Raw genomic sequence first — 23,799 nt, forward strand, 5'->3', positions numbered from 1 at the left:
AAAGCAGGGCTTTTTACAGCTACAGTGTGCAGGAGCCATCGCTGGCAGCCTGCCAGAAGCTGGTAACCAAGATAAACATCGGGTATCCAAGCAAAGCGCTTTGGTTAGTAACCCGATGTTTATCCTAGTTACGTGCAGGAAGCCCACACTTCCCCGCTCAGCTCGCTCCGCCCCCTCCTGCACGCGGCATACACACACACACACACACACACACACGTCCGTCCTCCTGGCACTCTACACACATGGTCCCGCTCGGCTTACCTGCGGTGATGAAGTCCCGACCTCAGCGCTGTCACTGTCCTCCATGGCCGCCGCTTGTCACATCACCTTCTCTCGCTTCTGACCCGAGACTGACTAGCGGTGACGTCACGGGCCTCTCGCGATACTTGGCTGTGAAGGCGGCGGTCATTGAACTCAGTGACAGGGGCTGTCAGAAGTGCAGGAGATCAGCGCAGGTAATGTACCTAGCTGACAGCAGCACTTGTCATGCCCTGCAGTGACCTGGGCTGACCCATTGATGTTAGCTCAGGTCACTGCACTGCTCTCCCAGCCAATGGGGAACATTCTGCTCTTCATTGACTGGGACAGTGTGGATCGTCATGGCAACCCCTTGGATTACACCAGACCTGGGTTTGTTTTTCTTTCTAATAAATTGGCTAAAGAGGGAATGTATTGGGGAGTATTTTTTCAAATAAAAATGTGTTTGTCGTCTATTTTTTTTTATTACTGACTGGGTTGGTGATGTCGGATATCTGATAGACGCCTGACCTCACCAACCCCAGGGCTTGATGCCAGGTGACATTACACATCTGGTATTAACCCCATATATTACCCCGTTTGCCACCACACCAGGGCGCGGGATGAGCTGGGGCGAAGCACCAGGATTGGCACATCTAATGGATGCACCACTTCTGGGGCGGCTGTGGCCTGCTATTTTTAGGCTGGGGAGAGTCCAATAACCATGGACCTCCCTAGTCTGAGAATATCAGACCCCAGCTGTCTGCTTTACCTTGGCTGGTGATACAATTTTGGGGGGACCCCTACGTGTTTTTTTTTTTAATTATTTATTTAATTTAAAATAACAGAGTGGGGTGCCCTCAGTTTTGGATTACCAGCCAAGGTGAGGTTGCCAGCTGTGGTCTGCAGCCTGCAGCCGTCTGCTTTACCCTAGCTGGCTACAAAAATAGGGGGAACCCTACGTCATTTTTTTATTTCATTTTTTTGGCTAAATACAACGCTAAGCACCCCTTAGTGCGACATGAAAGGCACCAAAGGGTGCAAAATTACAAAATGCAGGAGAGTGGGACATTATGTGTCTTTCTGCCATTATAATGACAGAAAAGACTGATATGAAGTGCACAAGCACAAGAAAATCACCAGAGCGCTCTACGCTGTGAAAAGCAGTAGAAAATGGCATTGGAGTGAACATGTGACCGCCTCATGTAGGATGAAGCTATGGATCCTGGGTTAATACATATGAAAATACTTTTATTTTATTTTACATTTTTGTCAGTAGATATTAAATTGTAACATTGATGTAAGTAAATGCATAAGCATATTCAATCAATGATGAAAGTGTAAATGGTCAGGAAGAAAGCTGTGACCCAAAAGTAGGCACTAAGCTAGCTGTCAGAGACAACTCAAACCCATTACTAGAATTTCGGCCAATTTTCTGTTGAAACTATAATTTTATGCCAAATTGTAAAGCAACAGAAAAAGCACATAGTGTATTTTTTTATCTAAGAGCTTTAATGTAGCTTTTCCTTTTCACTAAAATTTCTTAGATATATGAGTAAGATAGGTTCTGTACTTTCATGCAATTTTACAGCAATTTTACTACATAAAAGTACTATTAATAGTGCTCCATAAAGAAAGCTTTTACTGGCCTATTTCTTCTATCAGGAAATTATATAATTGAACACAATAAATCTCTCATGATATAATTGTCAGTTTTATGTGCAAATGTATAGTGATAAAAGTAAATATAGTATATAAAAATTAAGAAAACTCATCTTTTATATAATTTGATATTTTTCTGGTAAGAAATGTAATGCATGCCTTGATAAATGTAAATGTATAGTCAACGGTCTGCTCTAAAAGATGCACATTTTTTAAAAAACCTGAAAACAGCCTGAATTTTTAATAACAGGGAGTTAAAATGGTTGTCCTGGGCTAACATATTAATGACCTATCCCAATGATAGGTAATCTATATGAGATTTATGGGTGTCCAAAAACTGACATCTATATATCTATACATAGAAAACAGCATGAAAGGGGGATGGATGTTGACACATTATGGAGAGCAAGGGAGTTTTATGCGTAGACAGTATGGAGAGCAAAAGAGGCATGTAGGAGGAATGAGTATGAGAGAGGGTGATGGGTGCGGACACAGTATGGGGTGCGAGGGAGAAGGGACAAACTTGAGATCACGGTGTGGGAATCAAGGGAGGGGATGGGTGTAGATGTGACGCCCTGGCCTATCAGGTCGTCACAGGGTATTGTGCAATCTGCCCTTCTGTGCAATATCCATCTCCTCCTTGGTTATGGGTCCCCAACTATGGTGTTGCCATCAGCAGCTAATAAAAATCCTAGGAACACTCTGCACCACAACCACCAGACACACCAGTGGACGGCCTGAGTGGAATAGGGTCTCCCACGTGGGGGGTTGGTTAAGGGGAGGTCAGGAGTCAGTCAGAGAAAGGGAATGTGAAGTGTTGGAAGTGATCGAGAGAGGAGGTCAGGAGCTGGGCTCCTTGGAAATTACTAGGTGGCAGACGGTGGTCTGGGCCTGGTAGAATCTGGACCCTCGGTCGCAGGGGATCGTGACAAGGGGCACGGAACTGTCATGGAGGACAGCTGGCGGCCTTGTACCATCACCGGGCTGGGACCAGAGCACGATGGGTTACGTGGACCCTAGGTCAGGGAGTAGCTTCAGGCAACCTGACAATTTACCCGACGAGAACGGAGCCTTCAAGATCCGCTTTCCACCTGCTCCAAAATCGGGGTACTAGCACAACGAGGGGGATAGGACTTTCCACAAAAATGGTCCAGAAAATCCCAAGCGTTAACCCTGAGAGCAAGCTCCCTCAGTTAGCCACACTGGGGAGCGGGACCCGATTAGTTTCAAGCTACCGCCGGGGCCAACTAAGAAGTGAACTAGGTGCCAGGAAAAAGGTCACAGATCATCAGGCAACACCATCGGGGACGGGACCCAAACTAGCTCCCCTCAGCGGCAGCGGTGTCCAGAACTTTAGTTTACCAAGTTGTCGGTGTCAGCTTTATGGACTGAGTGAGTACGCAAGAGACCCTTTCAACCCCAACGGCATTTCCCAACACCATCCCCGAGTCCCAGGGCATCCCCGGGTAGGGCATCCCCCTACCCATGGAGGGGTTAAAACACCTAGCTGCCCATTCCATTGCCCCCGGGTACTCCCAGCTGCAGCGATGGTACTACATCTTACCACACACCACAGGTGGCGTCACGAACTGTAAATACACAATCCCCTGTAAATACCCTACTTTATTTGAGTGGCCGCACGACCCCCGGGTCCGGAGACCCCTCGAGCTACCGCGGATCCGGATACGAGCAGCCCGGCTGCTGGCACAGGGGCGGCACATAGACACAGTATGGGGCGTAAAGGTGTAAAATGGGTGTTACACCGTATGGGGAGTGAGGGAAGGGAATGTGTGCATATACAGTATGGCGAATGAGAGGGATGAGATGGGTGCAGCCAAAGTGTGGATAACGGGGGATGTGTGAGGAGATAGTTTGGAGAGTGAGGGGGTAAATATGTGAGGAGAGAGTAGGATGTATTTTGCTGTGTCAATACAAGTATAGGGTTTTTTTGTTATCAGCAGGAGATTATCACTACAAGACAATCTGTCTATTTCCTCCTAGTCCAACCCAAACCCCTGCAATGAGTAACAGCTTTCTGTCAAAATAAATTGTATATAGAAAGCTGCTAATCAGTGGTATGGGTGGAATTATACACAGATTAACAACTGAGATCTGCTAAAATTGCAGCAGAGAAAGATGTGACTATCACAACTCCTGCACCCAGTATACTAATTGATAATTTACTACATTAGGGTCTCTGCCCTTACAACATGCTGCTGTCAGATTATAAAGCAATAACCTGCTGACAGATTCCCTTTAACTTCTTTGCGACATTGAACGCACTGGGTTTGTCATGATTGTCGGTGCGTTCCAAATACATGATGTACCCAGTATAACATGGTGATCTTGGTGGTTCAGGCGCTGTGTCCCTACGATCACCGCTGAATCTGCGGCTTATCTTGTACTGAGACCAGCTCTCACTGCCAGGAGCGATGCTCGCAATGCTTCTGGCAGTTTAACCCCCTAAATGCTGAGATCAATTGCAATCGCAGCATTCAGGTGGCAGGGAGAGGATTGCACTCCTCTTCGGAGTGATTGGGTCCCTGTAATGCGATGACAGGGACCTGATCACTGCCATGGCAAGCACTGGTCATCACCATGATGACACTGAGTCACCCTGCTATGAAAAGCCTCACACATCGTACCAGATGTATGGTGTGTGAGGTGAAGTATCAGTGCTTCGAGTGCAGCTCTGACAGATATAATCCACTGGAGTGATCTGCTCCTCTGGCCTCTCACCACCCCTTCCCTACATTAAACATTAGAGTTGAGCGATGTTCGATTCGAACGGTTCCCCAATTTCAAATTCGAGTGATTTGCGGGGGGGGGGGTGTTCGAGTTGTTCGACGAACTCAAACGATTTGCTTAAAGCTCGGCAGTTTGAGTTACCTTTTGAGAATGGTTTGAGCGTGGCTTTTCACAGTAAGGCTATGTGCGCACGTTTCGTATCTGCATGCGTCCTGCGTCCCCAACACAATCCCTCTCTCTTTCCTACTCACCGATCACGGGCTTGAGGCTGCACAAAGCTCTGGCGGCTTTTCCTCTTTTGAAAATGGCTGCCACTTCATTATTCAATCAGGCATTCCCTGCTTTCCCCGCCCACCGGCGCCCATGATTGGTTGCAGTCAGACATGCCCCCACGATGAGTGACAGCTGTCTCACTGCAACCAATCACAGCCGCCGGCGGGTGGGTCTATATCATGCAGTAAAATAAATAAATAAATAAATAATAAAAAAACAAAAACAAAAAACTGCGTTTCCCCCCAATTTTGATACCAGCCAGGATAAAGCCACACGGCTGGAGGCTGGTATTGTCAGGATGGGGAGCGCCACGTTATGGGCAGCCCACCACCCGAACAATATCACCCAGCAGCCGCCCGGAATTGCTGCATCCATTAGATACAACAGTCCCGTGACTCTACCCAGCTCATCCCAAATTGCCCTGGTGCTGTGGCAATTGGGGTAATAAGGGGTTAATCATGGCAGCCGTCTCCCCGAGATACCTTCCATGATTAACCTGTAAGTCAAAGTAAATAAACACACACAACGATAAATCCTTTATTTGGAATAAAAGACAAAAAAACACCCTCTTTCACCATTTTATTTAAATCCCCAAATACCCCTCCAGGTCCGGCGTAATCCACAGAGGTCCCACGACGCATCCAGCTCTGCTACATGAAGATGACAGGAGCGCCATAGAACACGAGCGCTCTGTGTCAGATCCACGTAGCAATGAAGTGAGCCGCGCTGTCAGCGGAGACTTCACCCAGCTAGTGCCTGCGTGATGTGCGCTGTGATGGGGGTTGTAGCACCTGCATGTGTGCGGGGATGAGTGTGGCACTGCCGGTGTTTGCCCGCCCATCCATCCGCCCATCTGCCCATTTATCCAGCCATCCATCCGCCCATCCATCCATCCTCCCATCCATCCATCCGCCCATCCATCTATCCATCCGCCCAGCCATCCATCCACCCATCCATCCGCCCATACATCTATGCATCCATCCGCCCATCCATCTATCCATCCATCCGCCCATCCATCCATCCACCCACCCATCCATCCACCCATCCATCCGCCCATACATCTATGCATCCATCCGCCCATCCATCTATCCATCCATCCGCCCATCCATCCATCCATCCATCCATCCACCCACCCATCCATCCATCCGCCCACCCATCTATCCATCTGCCCATCCATCTATCCATCCATCCGCCCATCCATTCATCCATCCACCCATCCATTCATCCATCCACCCATCCGCCCATCCATTCATCCATCCGCCCATCCATTCATCCATCCGCCCCCATCCATCCGTTCATCCATCCATCTATCCGCCCATCCATCCATCCGCCCATCCATCTATTCATCCATCTGCCTGTCCATCCATCCGCCCGCCCATCCATCCGAGCACCCATCCATCCATCCGCCCGCCCATCCATCCATCCATCCGCCCGCCCATCCATCCATCCCGCCCATCCATCCATCCATCCGCCCATCCATCTGCCCGCCCATCCATCTATGCGCCTATCCATCCATCCGCCCATCCATCCATCCGCCCATCCATCCATCCGCCCATCCATCCATCCGCCCATCCATCCGCCCATCCATCCATCCTTGCAGCTGAAAAATCTGCTTCTAGATTCTCTACTGCAGTATAGAAGTCAAGATTACCAAATCTTCCTATGCTTTTCATGAGAGGCAGTGGCTCAATGGATAGAGCTCCCGCCTAAGGAGGGTTAGTTCACGAGTTTGAGTCCCAGCCGTCCCGATAAAGAATTTAATTTATTTTAAATTATAATTATTATTTATTTATAATTATAATTTAATTTAATTATGCAATTATGCACTGAGGAGAGGAGCCGGACATCAGCTGTGAGCCGCGGGACACACTTCTAAAATCGGACCAGTTCACTGAATGAGGCTGCATTGCTCTCCTCTCTCTCCCTCTCTCTCTTTTTCGCTCTCTTTCTCTTTTTTTCTCTCTCTCTTTCTCTCTCTCTTTCTCTCTCTCTCTTTTTCTCTTTTTCTCTCTCTCTCTTTCTCTTTTTCTCTCTCTCTCTCTCTCTTTCTCTCAGTCTCTCTTTTTCTCTTTTCCCTCTCTCTCTTTCTCTCTCTCCTCTCTCTTCTCTCTATTCTCTCCTCTTCTCTCCTCTCTCTCTTTTCTCTCTCTTCTCTCTCTCCCTCTCTCTTCTCTCTCTCTTCTCTCTCCTCTCTCTTTTCGCTCTCTCTCCTCTCTCTCTCTTCTCTCTTCTCTCTCTTCTCTCTCTTTCCTCTCTCATCTCTCATCTTCTCTCTCTCCCTCTCTTCTCTTTTCTCTCTTTTCTCTCTCTTCTCTCTCTCTCTTTTTCTCTCTTTTTCTCTCTCTCTTTCTCTTTTTCTCTCTCTCTTTTTCTCAGTCTCTCTTTTTCTCTTTTTCCCTCTCTCTCCTCTCTCTTCTCTCTCTTCTATCTCTCAATTCTCTCTCTCTTCTCGCCTCTCTCCTCTATCTCTCTCTTCTCTCCTCTTCTCTCCTCTCTCTTTTCTCTCTCTTCTCTCTCTCTCCCTCTCTCTTCTCTCTCCTCTCTCTCTTCCCTCTCCTCTCTCTTTTCACTCTCTCTCCTCTCTCTCTTCTCTCTTCTCTCTCCTCTATCTCTTCTCTCTCTTTCCTCTCTCTTCTCTCCTTTTCTCTCTCTCTTCTCTCTCATTCTCCCTCTCTCTCTTCTCTTTTCTCTCTCTCTTCTCTCTCTCTTTTCTCTCTCTCTCTTTTCTCTCTCTCTTTTCTCTCTCTCTTCTCTCTCTATATTTTTTCTCTCTTTCCTCTCTCTTTTCTCTCTCTCAGACCTGGCAATGGTCAGCTGATGCGGTCACCTGACGGAATCAGCTGACACTATAAGTCGAGCGGTGAGGCCTGCTGTTTACCGCCTGGCCAGCTAAACTATCATCTGGTGCTGTTGGACAGGAGTCTGCACAGAAGTGTGTAGTTTGTTTTTTATTTTTTTTTGCACTGATGCATCACCTGATTGTATAAAAGCCGTTTATACAATCAGCTGCTGTGTCATGTGATTCAGGCCCTTGAACCTGACACATCATCTGATCACTTTGCCTTTCAGCAAACTGATCAGATGATATTGGATCCGGATTGGACGGTGGATTACTGCAGAGGGGGTTCTTTATTTCAATAAAGATGGATTCACTAATTGTGTTGTGTTTTATTTCTAATAAAAATATTTTTTGTGTGTTGTGTTTTTTTTTATTTGTACTAGAAATTCATGGTGGCCATGTCTAATATTGGCAAGACACCATGAATTTTGGGCTTACGGCCATTTGATATTTTACAGCTAGCCCTAACTCCATTATTACCCAGCAAGCCACCCGTCACCAGGGCAGCTGGAAGAGTTGGATACAGCGCCAGAAGATGGCGCTTCTATGAAAGCGCCATTTTCTGGGGCGGCTGCGGACTGCAATTCTCAGCGCAGGGGTGCCCAGAAAGCTTGGGCATCCTGCGCTGCGTATTCCAATCCGCAGCTGCCTAGTTGTTCCTGGCTGGACACAAAAATTGGGAGAAGACCACGTCATTTTTTTTAAAATTATTCCATGAAATTCATGAAATAATTAAAAAAAAGGGCTTCCCTATATTTTTGGTTCCCAGCCGGGTACAAATAGGCAGCTGGGGGTTGGGGCAGGCCGTAGCTGCCTGCTGTACTTGGCTAGCATACAAAAACATGGCAAAGCCCATGTAATCTTTTGGGGGGCAAAAAACTCCTGCATACAGTCCTGCATGGAGTATGCTGAGCCTTGTAGTTCTGCAGCTGCTGTCTGTGTGTATGGAGGAGAGCAGACAGGAGCTGCAGAACTACAAGGATCAGCATCCTCCATCCAGGACTGTATGCTGGAGGGAGAGGTAGGGGGAGCAGAATGACAAGACTCAGCATACTCCATCCAGGACTGTATGCAGGAGTTTTTTGCCCCCCCCCAAAAATGACGTGTGGTTCGCCATATTTTTGTATGCTAGCCAGGTACAGCAGGCACCTACGGGCTGCCCCCAACCACCAGCTGCCTATTTGTACCCGGCTGGGAGCTAAAAATATAGGGAAGCCCTTTTTTTAATCATTTCATGAATTTCATGAAATAATTAAGAAAAAAGACAAAAAAAAAAAAAACGACATGGGCTTCGCCCCATTTTTGTTTCTAGCCAGGTACAACTAGGTAGCTGGGGATTGGAATCCGCAGCACAGGTTGGCCCGAGCTTTCTGGACCCCTCTGCTGTGAATTGCAGTCCGCAGCCGCCCCAGAAAATGGCGCTTTCATAGAAGCGCCATCAACTGGCGCTGTATCCAACTCTTCCAGGAGCCCTAAAGCCGGTTGGCTTGCTGGGTAATACGTGTTAATACTAGCTTTGTTTTACTAGCTAGTATTAAGCCAGAGATTCTTAATGTCAGGCAAGTTTACCCCGGCCATTAAGAATCTCCAATAAAGGGTTAAAAAAAGACACCACATAGAGAAAAAATACTTTAATAGAAATAAATACACAGACACACTTAGAGACTCCATGTTTATTACTCCCTCGCAACCCTCCACGATCCTGGTCTTCTGTCTTCTTTCTCCGTCATCCGATGCAGCTCTGCTACATCAGACAGCACTGCATGGGAGGAAGACGCTGCTGCTGCCGTGTAGTCTAATCACTCAGTGAGTAACAGAGGCTGCGGGTTGTAAGCAGTTACGTCACCGTCGCCACCGTTGCTATAGTAACCGGCTGTGGCATCCAGTCCTTGCATGTGGGCTGACTCTGTAAAGAGCGCTGACATGAAGGAACGGGGAGTCGACCATTTGCCGAAGCATCGCACCGGTACACGGAGATGCTCAAAGGAGCACCACGTACCGGAGAGATACACTGACAGGACCTAGCATGACGTCTAGCCATGTGATTAGTCTGTAGCCAATGAGATAATAGACACGTGACTAGTCACATGCTATTTTGACATCACGGAAGGTCCTATCATCAGTGCTGGTTACCGGGAGGGCGCAGCGATGATCGGAAGGGAAAGCGGCTGGAGACAGAGTGCAGGACACGTCGCGGGGACCTGTAAGTGTAATGGCAATGTTTATTAACTGTATGTGTACATGTATAATAATAATAATTTTATTCATTTATATAGCGCTATTAATGCCACAGCGCTTTACATACATTGGCAACACTGTCCCCATTGGGGCTCACAATCTAGAGTCCCTATTAGTATGTCTTTGTAGTGTGGGAGGAAACCGGAAGAAACCCAAACAAACACGGGGAGAACATACAAACTCATAACAGATGTTGTCCTTGGTGGGATTTGAACCCAGGACCCCAGTGCTGCAAGACTGCAGTGCTAGCCACTGAGCCACTGTGTGTTTTTATGTGTTTGCCTGCCATTGTTTTCGATGTGGTTCAAAGGAGTTTGTCAAACGGAGCCCCCGTTCGACGAACCAAACCGAACTCTAACACTAGGGGGTGGCTCAACACTATTAAACATATCAGCCCAGTCATCATACAGCACCACAATCCTATCCAAATGTAATTTTTATAAGAAAAGCATTTTGGAAAGTTTGAACAGTTACCGAACATAGCCGATCATTACTGATTTTTCACAAAAATACTTGCGTACCCAAGCTCAAATCAAACAGGGTAATGCTTGTACTGAATTTGAAATTGGCAAATGCAAATCAAACAAGTTTGCCCAGTTGTAATCAAAATGAGAGGGAATCTCAAGGTGTTTTTTTTAAAATCATTTAAATAAATAAATAAAAAAAATAGCGTGGGGTCCCCCTATTGTTTATAACCAACCAAGGTAAAGCTGAGAGCTGTGGGTTGGTATTATCATCGTTGGAGGGGTGATTGATATTCGAGCTCGCAGCCACCACAGAATTGGTGAATCCATTAGATGCGCCAATTCTGGCGCTGTACCCTGCTTATCCCGATTGCCCTCGTGCCATGGCAATTGGGTAATATATGGGGTTGACGATAACTATGATTTGTCAAAAATCACAGATGCCATCAAGACCTAGGTTAGTAATACAGATGCGTCTGAGACACACCAATTACTAACCCTGTAAATCAAAAGAAATAAACACAAACTATGCAAAATCCTTAATTTGAAATAAAAACACACATACTCTCTTTCGCCCATTTGTTAACCCCAAAAACATGACATCCCACGACGATCCATAGCTCTGCTACATCTAGAGGCTGCGGTGACAGAAAACGTTACTGCTCACTGCAGCCTTTGGGACATACTGATCACTCTGTTCACTGATGTTGACAGCTAGGGATCCCCATGGTACCTACTGTGACCACTGATGAACTCGCCGCTGAACTGCTCTGCCACCATGTCATGCAAACCAACAGTCTGGTAATACGGCAGTGAGTTCATCGGCGGTTACACTTGTTGGCCTACAGAACACATAGAGTACCATGATAACCACCAGCTATGACCTCAGTTGAACTTGCTGCCAGATTGCCGGACTGCTCTTCCGCTGTGTCATGCAATCTGAAAGTCCGGCAATCTGGCAGCGAGTTCAACTGAGGTCACAGCTGGAGGCTCACATTTTCCTTTTTTGTTAAATTAAAAATGGAAAAGATGAAAATTATTTTTTTTTGTGCCTAAAATAACATTGGAAGAATATCATCTTTAACTTTATGCCTTTTGGAGCTAATTTTAATTTTAACTTGCTGCAATTCATTGTTCATGCCGATACAGCATGAGACATCAATTACAGATGAACACTGCCCCATAATTTTGGACTGGTGCGAGTGCAGTCTGATGTATTATCGGATTGCACTCATCCGTGCTAAACGCAAGTGCATCCAAGGCCTTATTCATTGAGCAGATGCAGAAGGACTAAATATTTGAATTAGAACTTGATAATGTGGGCAAAAATAGACTAAACCATAAATAATGCCCATCTCTTCTATTTTAGTATATTTGTGAAAGACACTTCCAGAAAGTTCTGAACCGCAGCTTATTCACGGGTTTACGATCCATCACTCACTTTGGAAGGCCACAGTTTGAGCCGTTTTTCACTTCTCTGCAGGAAGTTCACCCAGAGGTGAGTGATTTAGTGTTTAAATTAATTTGGATGAAAGTGAAATGGATCAAATTAATTTCTGCTTAGTCATCTCCACTGCCATTAACAATGTTTGCTATTCAACGCTCACACAATTTTATAAGTGATATTAAAAACCAAGCTAATATACCCAAATTGCTAATTATTGTTTTATCTCAATATCCAGTAATTTTAGAAAATATATTATGGTCATAAAGAATTGCTGAGAATTTTTTTTTGCTATTGCACTGATTAAAAGACATCTAATAACTTTTGCATATACTTAACTGTTGTAATTAATTCATTGGTCTAATTTCTGAGCAGTGAATTAGCTGGAGTTATATTACTATAGATACAAAAAAACTCAGATGACCAAGTAATCAGTGTTTTAAAACACATTTGTGGCCTATGTCCGCACGTTGCTTTTTACCTGCTTTTTTGCTGCTTTTTGAACTGCAGCGTTTAATGCCAAAATGGTTGTGTTCTGCTTTTCAAGCAAAGTCTATGGGAATTTGGGTTTCTTGTCCGCACTATGCAGTTCAAACTGCAGCCTTTTTGTTGCAGAACTTTGGTCAAAAACTCAGCTTTGCAGTGCAAAACCCAAATGGCAAAAACAATTGACATGTCTTTTTTTGCACTGCAAAGCAATGTGCGGACATAGCCTCAAGCAGGTTTCCTAAAAGGTTGTCTTAAATGTTTGGGTTTTCCCATACTTTAAAAGTGTTTGTATAAAAAAAAAAAAAAAACCTGTACTCACTTTCTAGACCAATACCGCTTTCTTAGGCTGGCGTTACACTTGCGATTGGAAAATCGGACCGATTCTCATGCTAGAAAGTAGCATGAGCTCTGTCCGAGTGATGATCCATGTGCAATACAACTGCAATGCGATTCTGTGATTTTTCTCTACATTGTAGTCCATGTGCAATCCGTGTGTGATCCATATGTGATCCATTTTTATTCTCAGTAGCTATGCCATCTGCCATTCAGCTCTGCTACATGGCCGCTGACAGCAGCCACAGACAGAGCCGCGCGATCAGAATGAACTCGGATGAACTTCACCCGACTTTATTGTCATCCTGCGGCTCTGTCTGTGTGTTGTGGCCTGATTTTCGGTCACCAGTGAAGGTCTCGCCGGTGACCACAAATTCACTGAGTGACTGAAGTGATCTGCGTGATCAGCGGTGCCATCACTGAGGTTAGCTGCGGCCACAGCTGAAGTCCTCCACCTGAGATCTGTGGCCGCGGTTAACCTGAGCGACATCATCGCTGATAGCGCGACTCACTTCTGTTGGTCTGTGGACCTCACAGAGAGTGGTCGTGATCTGTGGCCGCTCTCTATCAGCTTCCGATGTAGCAGAGCTGAAAGCGTCTTGAGACCTCTGTGGATTACGTTGGACCTGGCGGGGTATTTGGGGATTTTAATAAAGTGGTCAAAGAGGGTGGGTTTTTTTTGTCATTTATTCCAACTAAAGGATTTTTGGGTGTATGTGTTTATTTTCTTTAACTTATAGGTTAATCATGGAAGGTATCTAGGGGAGACGCCTGCCATGATTAACCTAGGACTTAGTGGCAGCTATGGGCTGCTGCTATTAAATCCTTATTACCTCGATTGCCACCGCACCAGGGCAATTCGGGATGAGCTGGGTACAGTCCCGGGACTGTCGCATCAAATGGATGCGGCAATTCCGGGCAGCTGCTGGCTGATATTTTTAGGCTGGGGGGCTCCCCATAACGTGGGGCTCCCCATCCTGGCAATACTAGCCGTATGGCTTTACCTTGGCTGGTATCAAAATTGGGGGGACCGCACGCCATTTTTTTAAAATTATTTATTTATTTATTTATTTTTCTGCACGATATAGACCCGCCCACCGGCAGCTGTGATTGGTTGCAGTGAGACAGCTGTCACTCAACGTGGGGGCGTGCCTGACTGCAACCAATCATAGGCGCTGGTGAGCGGGGAAAGTAGGGAATACGTGATGGAATAATGAGCGGCTGGCTTTTTCAAAAGAAGAAAAGCTGCCAGAGCTTTGTGAAAGCCGTGCAGCTCTGCGCCGGTGATAGGTGAGTATGAGAGAGGGGGTGGGAGAGACCGACAGACAGAGAGAGATAGAGACTGACATTAACAGAGAGAGAAAGATTGATCGACAGACCTCATTCATTTACAGTGTTTTCTGCAACATGCGATAAATGAATTTAGAAAAATGCATGTCACTAGGATGGTCTGTGGGCCGTCCGTGTGACATCCGTTTTTTTTCTCGCACCCATAGACTTGCATTGAAGTGACTCGCACGAGAAACTCTAAAAATCGGAGCATGCTGCGATTTTTTTCTCAGTCCGATTTGATTTGAGAAAAAAATAGCAGATCGGAGCTGCCTCATTGCTTAACATTGGTCCGAGTGCAATGCGAGATTTTCTCGCATTTCACTTGTGCGAGTTAATCGCAAGTGTAACGCCGGTCTTACACTGGCTTCGGTGTCTCTTGTAGTCTACTGGCATAAAAAATGTTATGCATATGATACCTGCATCTAATCAGCAGCGATCGACTGCAGTCAACAGAATATAAATGCTGAGGTCAGCTGCTGATCAATTTCATGTGCAACACCCTGGGGTCGAGGTGGTTTTACCCGACTCGTCGCCGGGCCAGGGGTGCACATCCCAGGGGTGCACATCCGCCCGGTTTCGTAACCCCAAGGCGAACAGGAGGGAGGGAAGGCGGTGGACGGGAGCAAGGATGGAGGATGGGGGTAGTGACGGTGAGGAAAGTCCTTTTAAGATCGTGACGCCACCTGTGGTCTGCAGCCAGAGATGGGTCGCCGCTGCAGGTGCTGCTCTTCGGGGCTGATGGTGAAGGTCGCAGCCGGGATGGTGCCGCTCCCCACAGTCGGAGCGGGGTTACCCCGGGGAGGATGACGGAGGACGGACGGAGGTGGTGGTAGTCCCCATTGGCGCCGCTACGATGGGCACCAGCAAAGGAGAGGCAGAGACAGGGTCTGCGGTTCCAGGTTTTTTACTCACTGGTAGTTCAGGCGCTGCCCCAGAGTACCGGTCTCTGCCACGATAGGCTCCAGCCGATCCTAGATAGTCATCGGTCACCGCCGGTGCCTGTGGAAGTCTTTCTAGTGAAATCATAAAGAAAGAAAAATCCAGCGCAGTTCCTCAGGATTAATTAAAATCCAATTTATTGGTAACAATTGGTACAACACAGTATAACATTGGACTACGCGTTTCGATGTGCTGTCTTATTCATGTTCCATGTTGGAATATGAATAAGACAGCATGCCGAAACTCATAGTTCCATGTTATACTGTGTGGTCATTTTACACCAGGTGTTTACCGGAAAAATATTTTTAAAGGTTGTTACAAATAAATTGGATTTTAATTCATCCTGAGGAACTGCGCTGGATTTTTCTTTCTTTATGTGGATCTACAAGGCAGTCCTACCTTTCCATGCACAGGATCCTAGCAGAAATTGGTGAACAGCTGATCGGTAAGCTGAACTCTTTTTCTTCTTTCTAGTGAAATGTCCCCCGTTTGCTATCCGGAACCCGGGCTGAGCCTCCAGCTCCAAGCCACGGGCCCCATGAATAAAGAGAAATACTACACTCCTCTTTTCTGTGCGAGATGTTATCCCAAGCTGTGCCCGGGAAAGTCTGCTCTAGTGAGATGGTTGCGCCTACTTCTTAACATAAGTGGTGCCCGCCCCCAGTGGTTGTCCTAGCGACTGGGGAAGTTCCATGCTTCATGATGGCTAATTCCCTGTCTGCCCTAGTCCACCCCCTATGGGAAAGCACGTTATTGTTTTGTGTGTGGTTTTGTGAAAGCACCGGCAGTTAACCCCCTCTAACCTGGAATGGATATTACCCCATAAAGGAGGTGTAATACCCTGTGGCGCCTGAAGCCTCAGGAGCGCCACACATGCATCACAATACATTGCGCATGTGAGGCGACTATTGTGGGACAAAGAAACTAGTGTAGAAAAACGGTGTTCGTCTGGGAAGTGGGTAGAAGGTTTTATTTTTAAACTCCCTAACCTTGACCCATACACACTAACATTTTTTAAGGGAAAACCCCTTTAAGATAAGCAATAGTAGCGTTTTTTCACTAGGAAATGTCTCCAACATTTGACTGGTGAGGGTCTGACTAAGGCAATTCCAATTCAGGGCATAATGATAGCGGTTGAAAAGAGCGCGACCATGACCAGGCCTGTGCTCATGAGGAGCCTACCGACCCTACTGTCTACCTCAGATCGATGTGCATCCGAAGTACAGTGTAGCTCAGAGATCTGTAAGGTCTCGGCACCTCAATACTGCAATACACAAACAATCAGAGACTGGCAGTTAATGTTGGAGTTCCACGCATTCGTGTTGCATGGCAGTGATATCCTGTGTCACAATAGTAGGTACGCCAATGTCATCTGCTGATCTCTGCGCCGACTGCAGAGAAAGTCACTAGTGATGAGCGAGCATGCTTGTTACTACTCGGTACTCGCACGAGTATCACTGTACTCGGTCTACTCGGCGGGGACCGAGTAATCTCGCGATACTCGTGCTGTACTCGTGGTCTTCATCCCTGCATGTTGGCGCTCTTTTGAGAGCCAGCCCTCATGCAGGGATTGGCTGGCAGACCACTGCAATGCCACAGCCCTGTTAGTTGTGGAATTGCAGTGATTGGCCGGCCTGCACAGCGTGACCGAGCCTTTATACCGGCGGGCGCGCTGTGCTCTGCTCACAGCTATCCAGACAGTCAGTGCAGGGAGAGGGTCGCTGCTTCAGGGAAAGGTTTGCGGCCCTTTATAGCTATTTCCGTAGCAGGGCTGCAAACAGTGTGACCAAAAGTCCTTCGCAGGACTATTCTAGTTGTATACAGGTAGGCAGGGTATAGCCAGGTCGGAGTACAGTAGCAGAGTCCTTCTCAGGACTATTGTTGCTGTATACAGGCAGGGTATAGCCAGGTTGGAATACAGGCTAGTGACCAAAAGAGTCCTTGTCAGGACTATTGTAGCAGTATACAGGCAGGCAGGCAGGCAGGGTATATAGCCATTCCTAGTGGTGACCGTATACCAGCCTTCATCATATCTGGGGCTGGTGTACACAGTCTAAAACAGTCCTGATAGTGTCAGACTTCTCAGCAATTGTCGCTCCTAAAACCTGTTAGGTTCTTAGTGCGTCCGTGCTTGCATTTAAAAACCGCACGTGTGTGCCTGTCGGTGGCAGCGTACAGGTGCACTTGTGTGCGTTTTTACCAAACTATAATATAACGCACAAGTGTAGTGTATAATACACGTCAGTCAGCAGTGGCTGATAGTGTCAGAGTTCTTCATTTTTGCTCCTAAAACCTGTGTTAGGTTCTTAGTGCGTCCGTGCTTGCATTTAAAAACCGCACGTGTGTGCCTGTCGGTGGCAGCGTACAGGTGCACTTGTGTGCGTTTTTACCAAACTATAATATAACGCACAAGTGTAGTGTATAATACACGTCAGTCAGCAGTGGCTGATAGTGTCAGAGTTCTTCATTTTTGCTCCTAAAACCTGTGTTAGGTTCTTAGTGCGTCCGTGCTTGCATTTAAAAACCGCACGTGTGTGCCTGTCGGTGGCAGCGTACAGGTGCACTTGTGTGCGTTTTTACCAAACTATTATATAACGCACAAGTGTAGTGTATAATACACGTCAGTCAGCAGTGTCTGATAGTGTCAGAGTTCTTAATTTTTGCTCCTAAAACCTGTGTTAGGTTCTTAGTGCGTCCGTGCTTGCATTTAAAAACCGCACGTGTGTGCCTGTCGGTGGCAGCGTACAGGTGCACTTGTGTGCGTTTTTACCAAACTATTATATAACGCACAAGTGTAGTGTATAATACACGTCAGTCAGCAGTGGCTGATAGTGTCAGAGTTCTTAATTTTTGCTCCTAAAACCTGTGTTAGGTTCTTAGTGCGTCCGTGCTTGCATTTAAAAACCGCACGTGTGTGCCTGTCGGTGGCAGCGTACAGGTGCACTTGTGTGCGTTTTTACCCAACTATTATATAACGCACAAGTGTAGTGTATAAGACACGTCAGTCAGCAGTGGCTGATAGTGTCAGAGTTCTTAATTTTTGCTCCTAAAACCTGTGTTAGGTTCTTAGTGCGTCCGTGCTTGCATTTAAAAACCGCACGTGTGTGCCTGTCGGTGGCAGCGTACAGGTGCACTTGTGTGCGTTTTTACCAAACTATTATATAACGCACAAGTGTAGTGTATAATACACGTCAGTCAGCAGTGGCTGATAGTGTCAGAGTTCTTAATTTTTGCTCCTAAAACCTGTGTTGGGTTCTTAGTGTGTCCGTGCTTGCATTTAAAAACTGCACGTGTGTGCCTGTCGGTGGCAGCGTACAGGTGCACTTGTGTGCGTTTTTACCAAACTATTATATAACGCACAAGTGTAGTGTATAATACACGTCAGTCAGCAGTGGCTGATAGTGTCAGAGTTCTTAATTTTTGCTCCTAAAACCTGTGTTAGGTTCTTAGTGCGTCCGTGCTTGCATTTAAAAACCGCACGTGTGTGCCTGTCGGTGGCAGCGTACAGGTGCACTTGTGTGCGTTTTTACCAAACTATTATATAACGCACAAGTCTAGTGTATAATACACGTCAGTCAGCAGTGCCTGATAGTGTCAGACTTCTCAGTAATTGTCGCTCCTAAAAACCTGTTAGGTTCTTATTGCGTCCGTGCTTGCATTTAAAAACCGCACGTGTGTGGCAGTCGGTGGCAGCGTCAGGCTCCATATTGTCCCTGGATAGAGACGTGCATGATGGCCTGTAAACATGAAGTGCCCATTGTAAGTTAGTGGGTCTATTGTAGTATAGCCCTTAGGCAGGGCAGCCAAAAATTTGGAGGCTCCACATTGTCCCTGGATAGAGATGTGCATGAGGGCTTCAAAACATTGTTCCCATTGCAAAGGAGCGGGTCTCCTGTCGTTTTAATGCCCATTCTGAAAGAATGGGTGAAAAAATTTACCACTGGGGGTATACCTGAAACAACGGCTTAACTATTGTAACGGTCATCATGATGGCGCATGAGGAGAAGGAGGAGCAGTCCAGCGATTAGCCAAAGTCCAGAAGTGTGTTACCATGGGTGAGTGGAGGTACATGGCAAATTCACGTTACAAACTTTAAATTCCGCTGTCATTTGCTGGTGGTGTGGTGAAGTCTGGCCCAATCCAACCCTTGTTCATCTTGATCAGAGTCAGCCTGTCAGCATTTACAGTTGACAGGCGGGTGCGTTTATCTGTAATGATTCCACCTGCGGCACTAAAAACACGCTCTGACAAAACGCTAGCGGCAGGGCAGGCCAGGACTTCCAAGGCGTAGAGAGCCAATTCATGCCACGTGTCCAGCTTGGATACCCATTAATTGTAAGGCACAGAGGAATGTCGGAGTACAGTTGTTTGATCTGCAAGGTACTCCTTGAGCATCTGGGCAAACTTAGGATTTCTTGTGGCACTACCCCTCACCTCAGGGGCTGTGGTATGTGAGGGGCTGAGAAAACTGTCCCACATCTTAAAGACTGTTCCCCTACCTCTGGCGGATTGGACTTGTGCCCCTCTCGGCTGTACGCCTTGGTTGTCCACTGATTCCTGACCTATGCCGCTAGCGTTTTGTGAGGGGAATGCTTTGCCTACTTCCGTGACTATGGCCTTCTGGAACTGCTGCATTTTGCCTGACCTCTCCGCCTCGGGAATAAGAGACATAAATTTCTCCTTTTAGCGTGGGTCTAACAGTGTTACCAACCAGTAATGATTGTCGGCCAAGATGTTCTTAACGCGAGGGTCACGAGACAGGCAGCTTGCCATAAAGTCAGCCATGTGTGCCAGACTCTTAACAGCCATCACTTCAGTATCCTGACCAACACGATGACTGAACATGCTGTCCTCCTCCTCCTCCTCCTCATCATCTACCCGGTCCTCTGGCCAGCCACGCTGAACCGAGGATATGACTGCATGTCATATCCTCAATTTGGCCAGAGAGTTGCTCCATGTCTTCATCCTCCTCCTCGTCATAGTCCTCCACTGCACGTTGTGATGAGACGAGGCTGGGCTGTGTGTTATCACCCACACCCACTACTGTTTCTTGCTCAAACTCATCGCGCTCCGCCTGCAATGCATCATGGTTGTTTTTTGAGCAGAGACCATTTTAGAAGGCAGAGAAGAGGTATGGTGACGCTAATAATGTCGTCATCGCCGCTCACCATCTTGGTGGAGTCCTCAAAGTTTTGGCGGATGGTACATAGGTCGGACATCCATCTCCACTCCTCAGGTGTTATGTGTGGAGTTTGACCCATTTCCCGACGGCTTTGGTGATGCAGGTACTCAACAACTGCCCTCTTCTGCTCACATATCCTGACCAACTTGTGAAGAGTTGAATTCCAACGCGTGGGGACATCACACAGCAGTCTGTGAGCCGGAAGATGCAAACGGCGCTGAAAGCCGGCAAGGCCGGCTGAAGCAGTAGGTGACTTTCGAAAATGTGCAGACAGGCGGCGAACTTTTACCAGCAGATCAGACAGCTCTGGGTATGACTTTAAAAACCGCTGAACCACGAGGTTAAGCACATGGGCCACGTATGGAACATGTGTCAGCTGGCCTCGCCTCAAAGCCGCCACCAGGTTCCGGCCATTGTCACACACGACCTTTCCTGGCTTTAGGTTCAGAGTTGTGAGACAGTGATCTGCCTGCTGTTTTCAGAGCTGTCCACACCTCTTCTGCATTGTGGGGTTTGTCACCTATGCAGATTAGCTTCAGCACTGCCTGTTGCCGCTTCGCCGAGGCAGTGCTGCAGTGCTTCTGTGTCGCCCTGGACAAGCCAGGGGCCACAGAGCACAACACTTAAACACCCCACACTCCCTGCAGGCATATCATAGTCAAAACACAAAATCCTTGTTGCCTTCCCCAGGGGCTGTTGTCCACACCAGGGTGTGGAGCCAGGCGGTTGGTCTCCACCCACCAAGGAGGAGGGAAAACACAGGCAGTGAGAGTTAAGCTAAGGAAGTGGAAGGAGGAAAGTAGTAGAGAGGAGAAAAGTGACAGCAAAGAGCCTGAAGTTGGTCCGGGTGTGTGGACCGGACAGGACAGCAAGGTTGGCAGGATGTGGTGACCGTCTGCAGTGGAGGCCGATTGGAGTCTGCCGTAAGGACCGTGGACGGGTGGTGACCCGGCCGTACCGGACCGGTATACAAAGAGAAGCCAGCACCATTGGCAGAGGACTTTCGGATCCCGGCAAGGCTTGGTGTCGCCGTGAATTTGCCAAATCCGTTAGTGAAGGGGACCTCAGGGTTTCCAAACAGCCAAGTCCCGATAGAAGGCAACCGTCCAACCGTGAAGGGGAGACACCGCCACCGCCAAGGGCAACCGTCTCCCAGGGCCAGCGCCTGTGGGCAAAAGGGGCTCCTCCGGCCCATATCCAGGTCGGGGAGCGGGTTACCGGTGGGAAACCATCACTACCAACACTGAACTTAGGTGCAGGGAGAGACAGTCATCACTAACCTGCAGGGAGGAACAACCGCAGCCATCCAAGGGACCCGTCCATCCAGCCACTTGTTTTACCGTGAACTGTGTCATCATCATTGGGCTGAGTGAGTACCGCCGTGCGGCACAGCGCTGACCCTGCGACCCTGCACCTCATCAGGCCCCGCAACCCGCCTGTCATCCATCTCTACCCCATCACCGGGCCCCGGGACAACCAACCCCCCTACCCACGGAGGGGATAAATAACAACAAAGCTGCTCCCTGTCACAGGCTCCCGGGATCCCCGTCCAGAGCAGCGGTGGTGTCCACACAATCACCACAACCGTGGGTGGCGTCACGGACAATATCCCCAAAACCCAAACCACCCCTTTTCACTCACGGGCGAGTAGCGCCGCTCGAGTGCCCGGGATCCGGCCATCGCTCGAGCCAACGAGCAGCAGCAGCCGTAGAGCAGCGGCAGCCGGACCCGAGCAGTGGGAGAGCGCACCGTCCCCTCCTCCGCCCGCGACACTTCCAGCTTGGGACTGGTGTGGAGGGTAAAGTGGATCAGGATGCGCAGGAGGAGGAGGAGGCTGAGGAGCATGACATTCCGGAGCTGTAGAGTGTGGGTGAAACCCTGACTGAGGTAGGGCCTGCAAAACTTGGTGTGTGAAGGACGTGTTCCGTCCCTCGCTCAGACTGGGTCCCAGCTTCCACAATATTAACCCAGTGTGACGTCAACGAGATGTAGCGGCCTTGCCCACATGCACTTGTCCACGTGTCTGTGGTTAGGTGGACTTTGGCTGAAACAGCGTTGTTCAGGGCACATGTGATGTTTTGTGACACGTGGTTAATGGTTATGCAATGCGGGGACGGCACACCGGGAGAAATAGTGGCGGCTGGGGACCGAGTAACGTGGGACAGCTGCCACCATCAGGTCGCGGAATGCTTCTGTCTCAACCAGCCTAAGAGGCAACATTTCCAGCGCAAGCAGTCGCGAAAAGTTAGCATTTAGAAGTGTGGCATGTGGGGCGTTGGCAGTGTATTTGCACCTGCGTTCAAAGGTTTGCTGAATGGATAACTGAACGCTGCGCTGGGACAAGGACGTGCTTGATGATGGTGTTATTTCTGCGTGGGTAACTGCAGGTGCAGGGCCGGAGGAGGCTTGTTCGCAGGCAGCATGGACAGGGTATTGGCTCGCATGCACAACCAGCGAAGACGTAGCAGTGACATCAGCAAGCACTGCTCCTCGACTCTGTTGTACTTCCCACAAAGTCGGGTGCTTGGCTGACATGTGCCTGATCATGCTGGTGGTGGTCAGGCTGCTAGTTTTGGTACCCCTGCTGATGCTGGCATGGCAGGTGTTGCAAATGGCCTTTTTAGAATCATCTGGAGCCAACTTAAAAAACTGCCAGTGTCAGAGTTCCTGGTTTTCCAGTTTTCTTTTGAAAGAGCTTGCCCTTTGTTAACATGGAGTTTTCTGTTCTGTTGCCCTACTTCCTGTCCATCTGTTTAAAAGCCGCCCCTAAAGCTTAGTCCAGTGCCTGAGTATACTGCTTCCTGTGTGCTCCTACCCTGCTGCTTTTGGTTCCTGATTGTTATTCGGATCCTCTTGGAAAACAACCGACACCGACTCTGGACTTCATCTGGTATCATCTAGCTGTGCCCGGACTCCGTTTGCCGTCTTTGGTCGGCACTTCTGCCCGGTTCCTTCCGTTTAATACCACTCTGGACTCACATCACGTACGGACATTTTTAGACTTACCTATTGCCCTTTTGTGTCCCGGCTGCTGCGCATTTAGGCCTTCTGGGGTGATTGCCAGACAGTCCCTGTATAGGGGTTCGCTCTTGGTGGTCTCCCTGGGGGAGTCCGGTGCGCGGTCCCGTGAATTCCCTTTCGCTCCGTCCCTGGAAGGAATTTCCTGTATTTATGTTCTACTGTGTTTTTGTTCCGTTTATGTACATATTTGCTGGTTGCATATTATAAACTTCTTGCACCAAGAACTCGTCTCTGGTTGTCATTGCCCTAACGCAATCGAAAACCTCAATACATACAATAGTATTACAGCCAGACTCGGGAAGACCTAACATTTGTACAGGCACCTTGTGTCGTGTTGTTCCGGGGAACAGTTGCCTGACGTCTGCCTGGGGCCACCACTCTGCTTCTTACTGCCTGTTGGGATGCTACGCCTCCCTCCCCCTGTGCACTGCTGTCCTCGCTCTGCATATCCTCCTGCCAGGTTGGGTCAGTTACTGGATCATCCACCACGTCGTCTTCCTCTTCCGCACCCTGCTCCTCCTCCTGACTTCCTGACAATTGTGTCTCATCATCGTCCACCCCTTGTTGAGACACGTTGCCAACTTCGTGAGAACGTGGC

The 23,799-nt window shown here is 48.1% G+C and overlaps 1 protein-coding gene across 1 annotated transcript in view; it reads left to right on the plus strand.

Annotated features, from left to right (window-relative positions):
* LOC142303863 (dual oxidase 1-like) overlaps positions 1-23,799 on the plus strand; it is a 421,125-nt gene that overhangs the window by 373,115 nt on the left and 24,211 nt on the right. Inside the window, exon 32 of the mRNA XM_075345668.1 lies at positions 11,831-11,959. Within this exon, the coding sequence (XP_075201783.1) occupies positions 11,831-11,959 (129 nt within the window). The remainder of the gene's footprint in view (positions 1-11,830; positions 11,960-23,799) is intronic.

The sequence above is a fragment of the Anomaloglossus baeobatrachus genome, chromosome 4, assembly GCF_048569485.1.
Source record: "Anomaloglossus baeobatrachus isolate aAnoBae1 chromosome 4, aAnoBae1.hap1, whole genome shotgun sequence".
Taxonomy (NCBI): Eukaryota; Metazoa; Chordata; class Amphibia; order Anura; family Aromobatidae; genus Anomaloglossus; species Anomaloglossus baeobatrachus.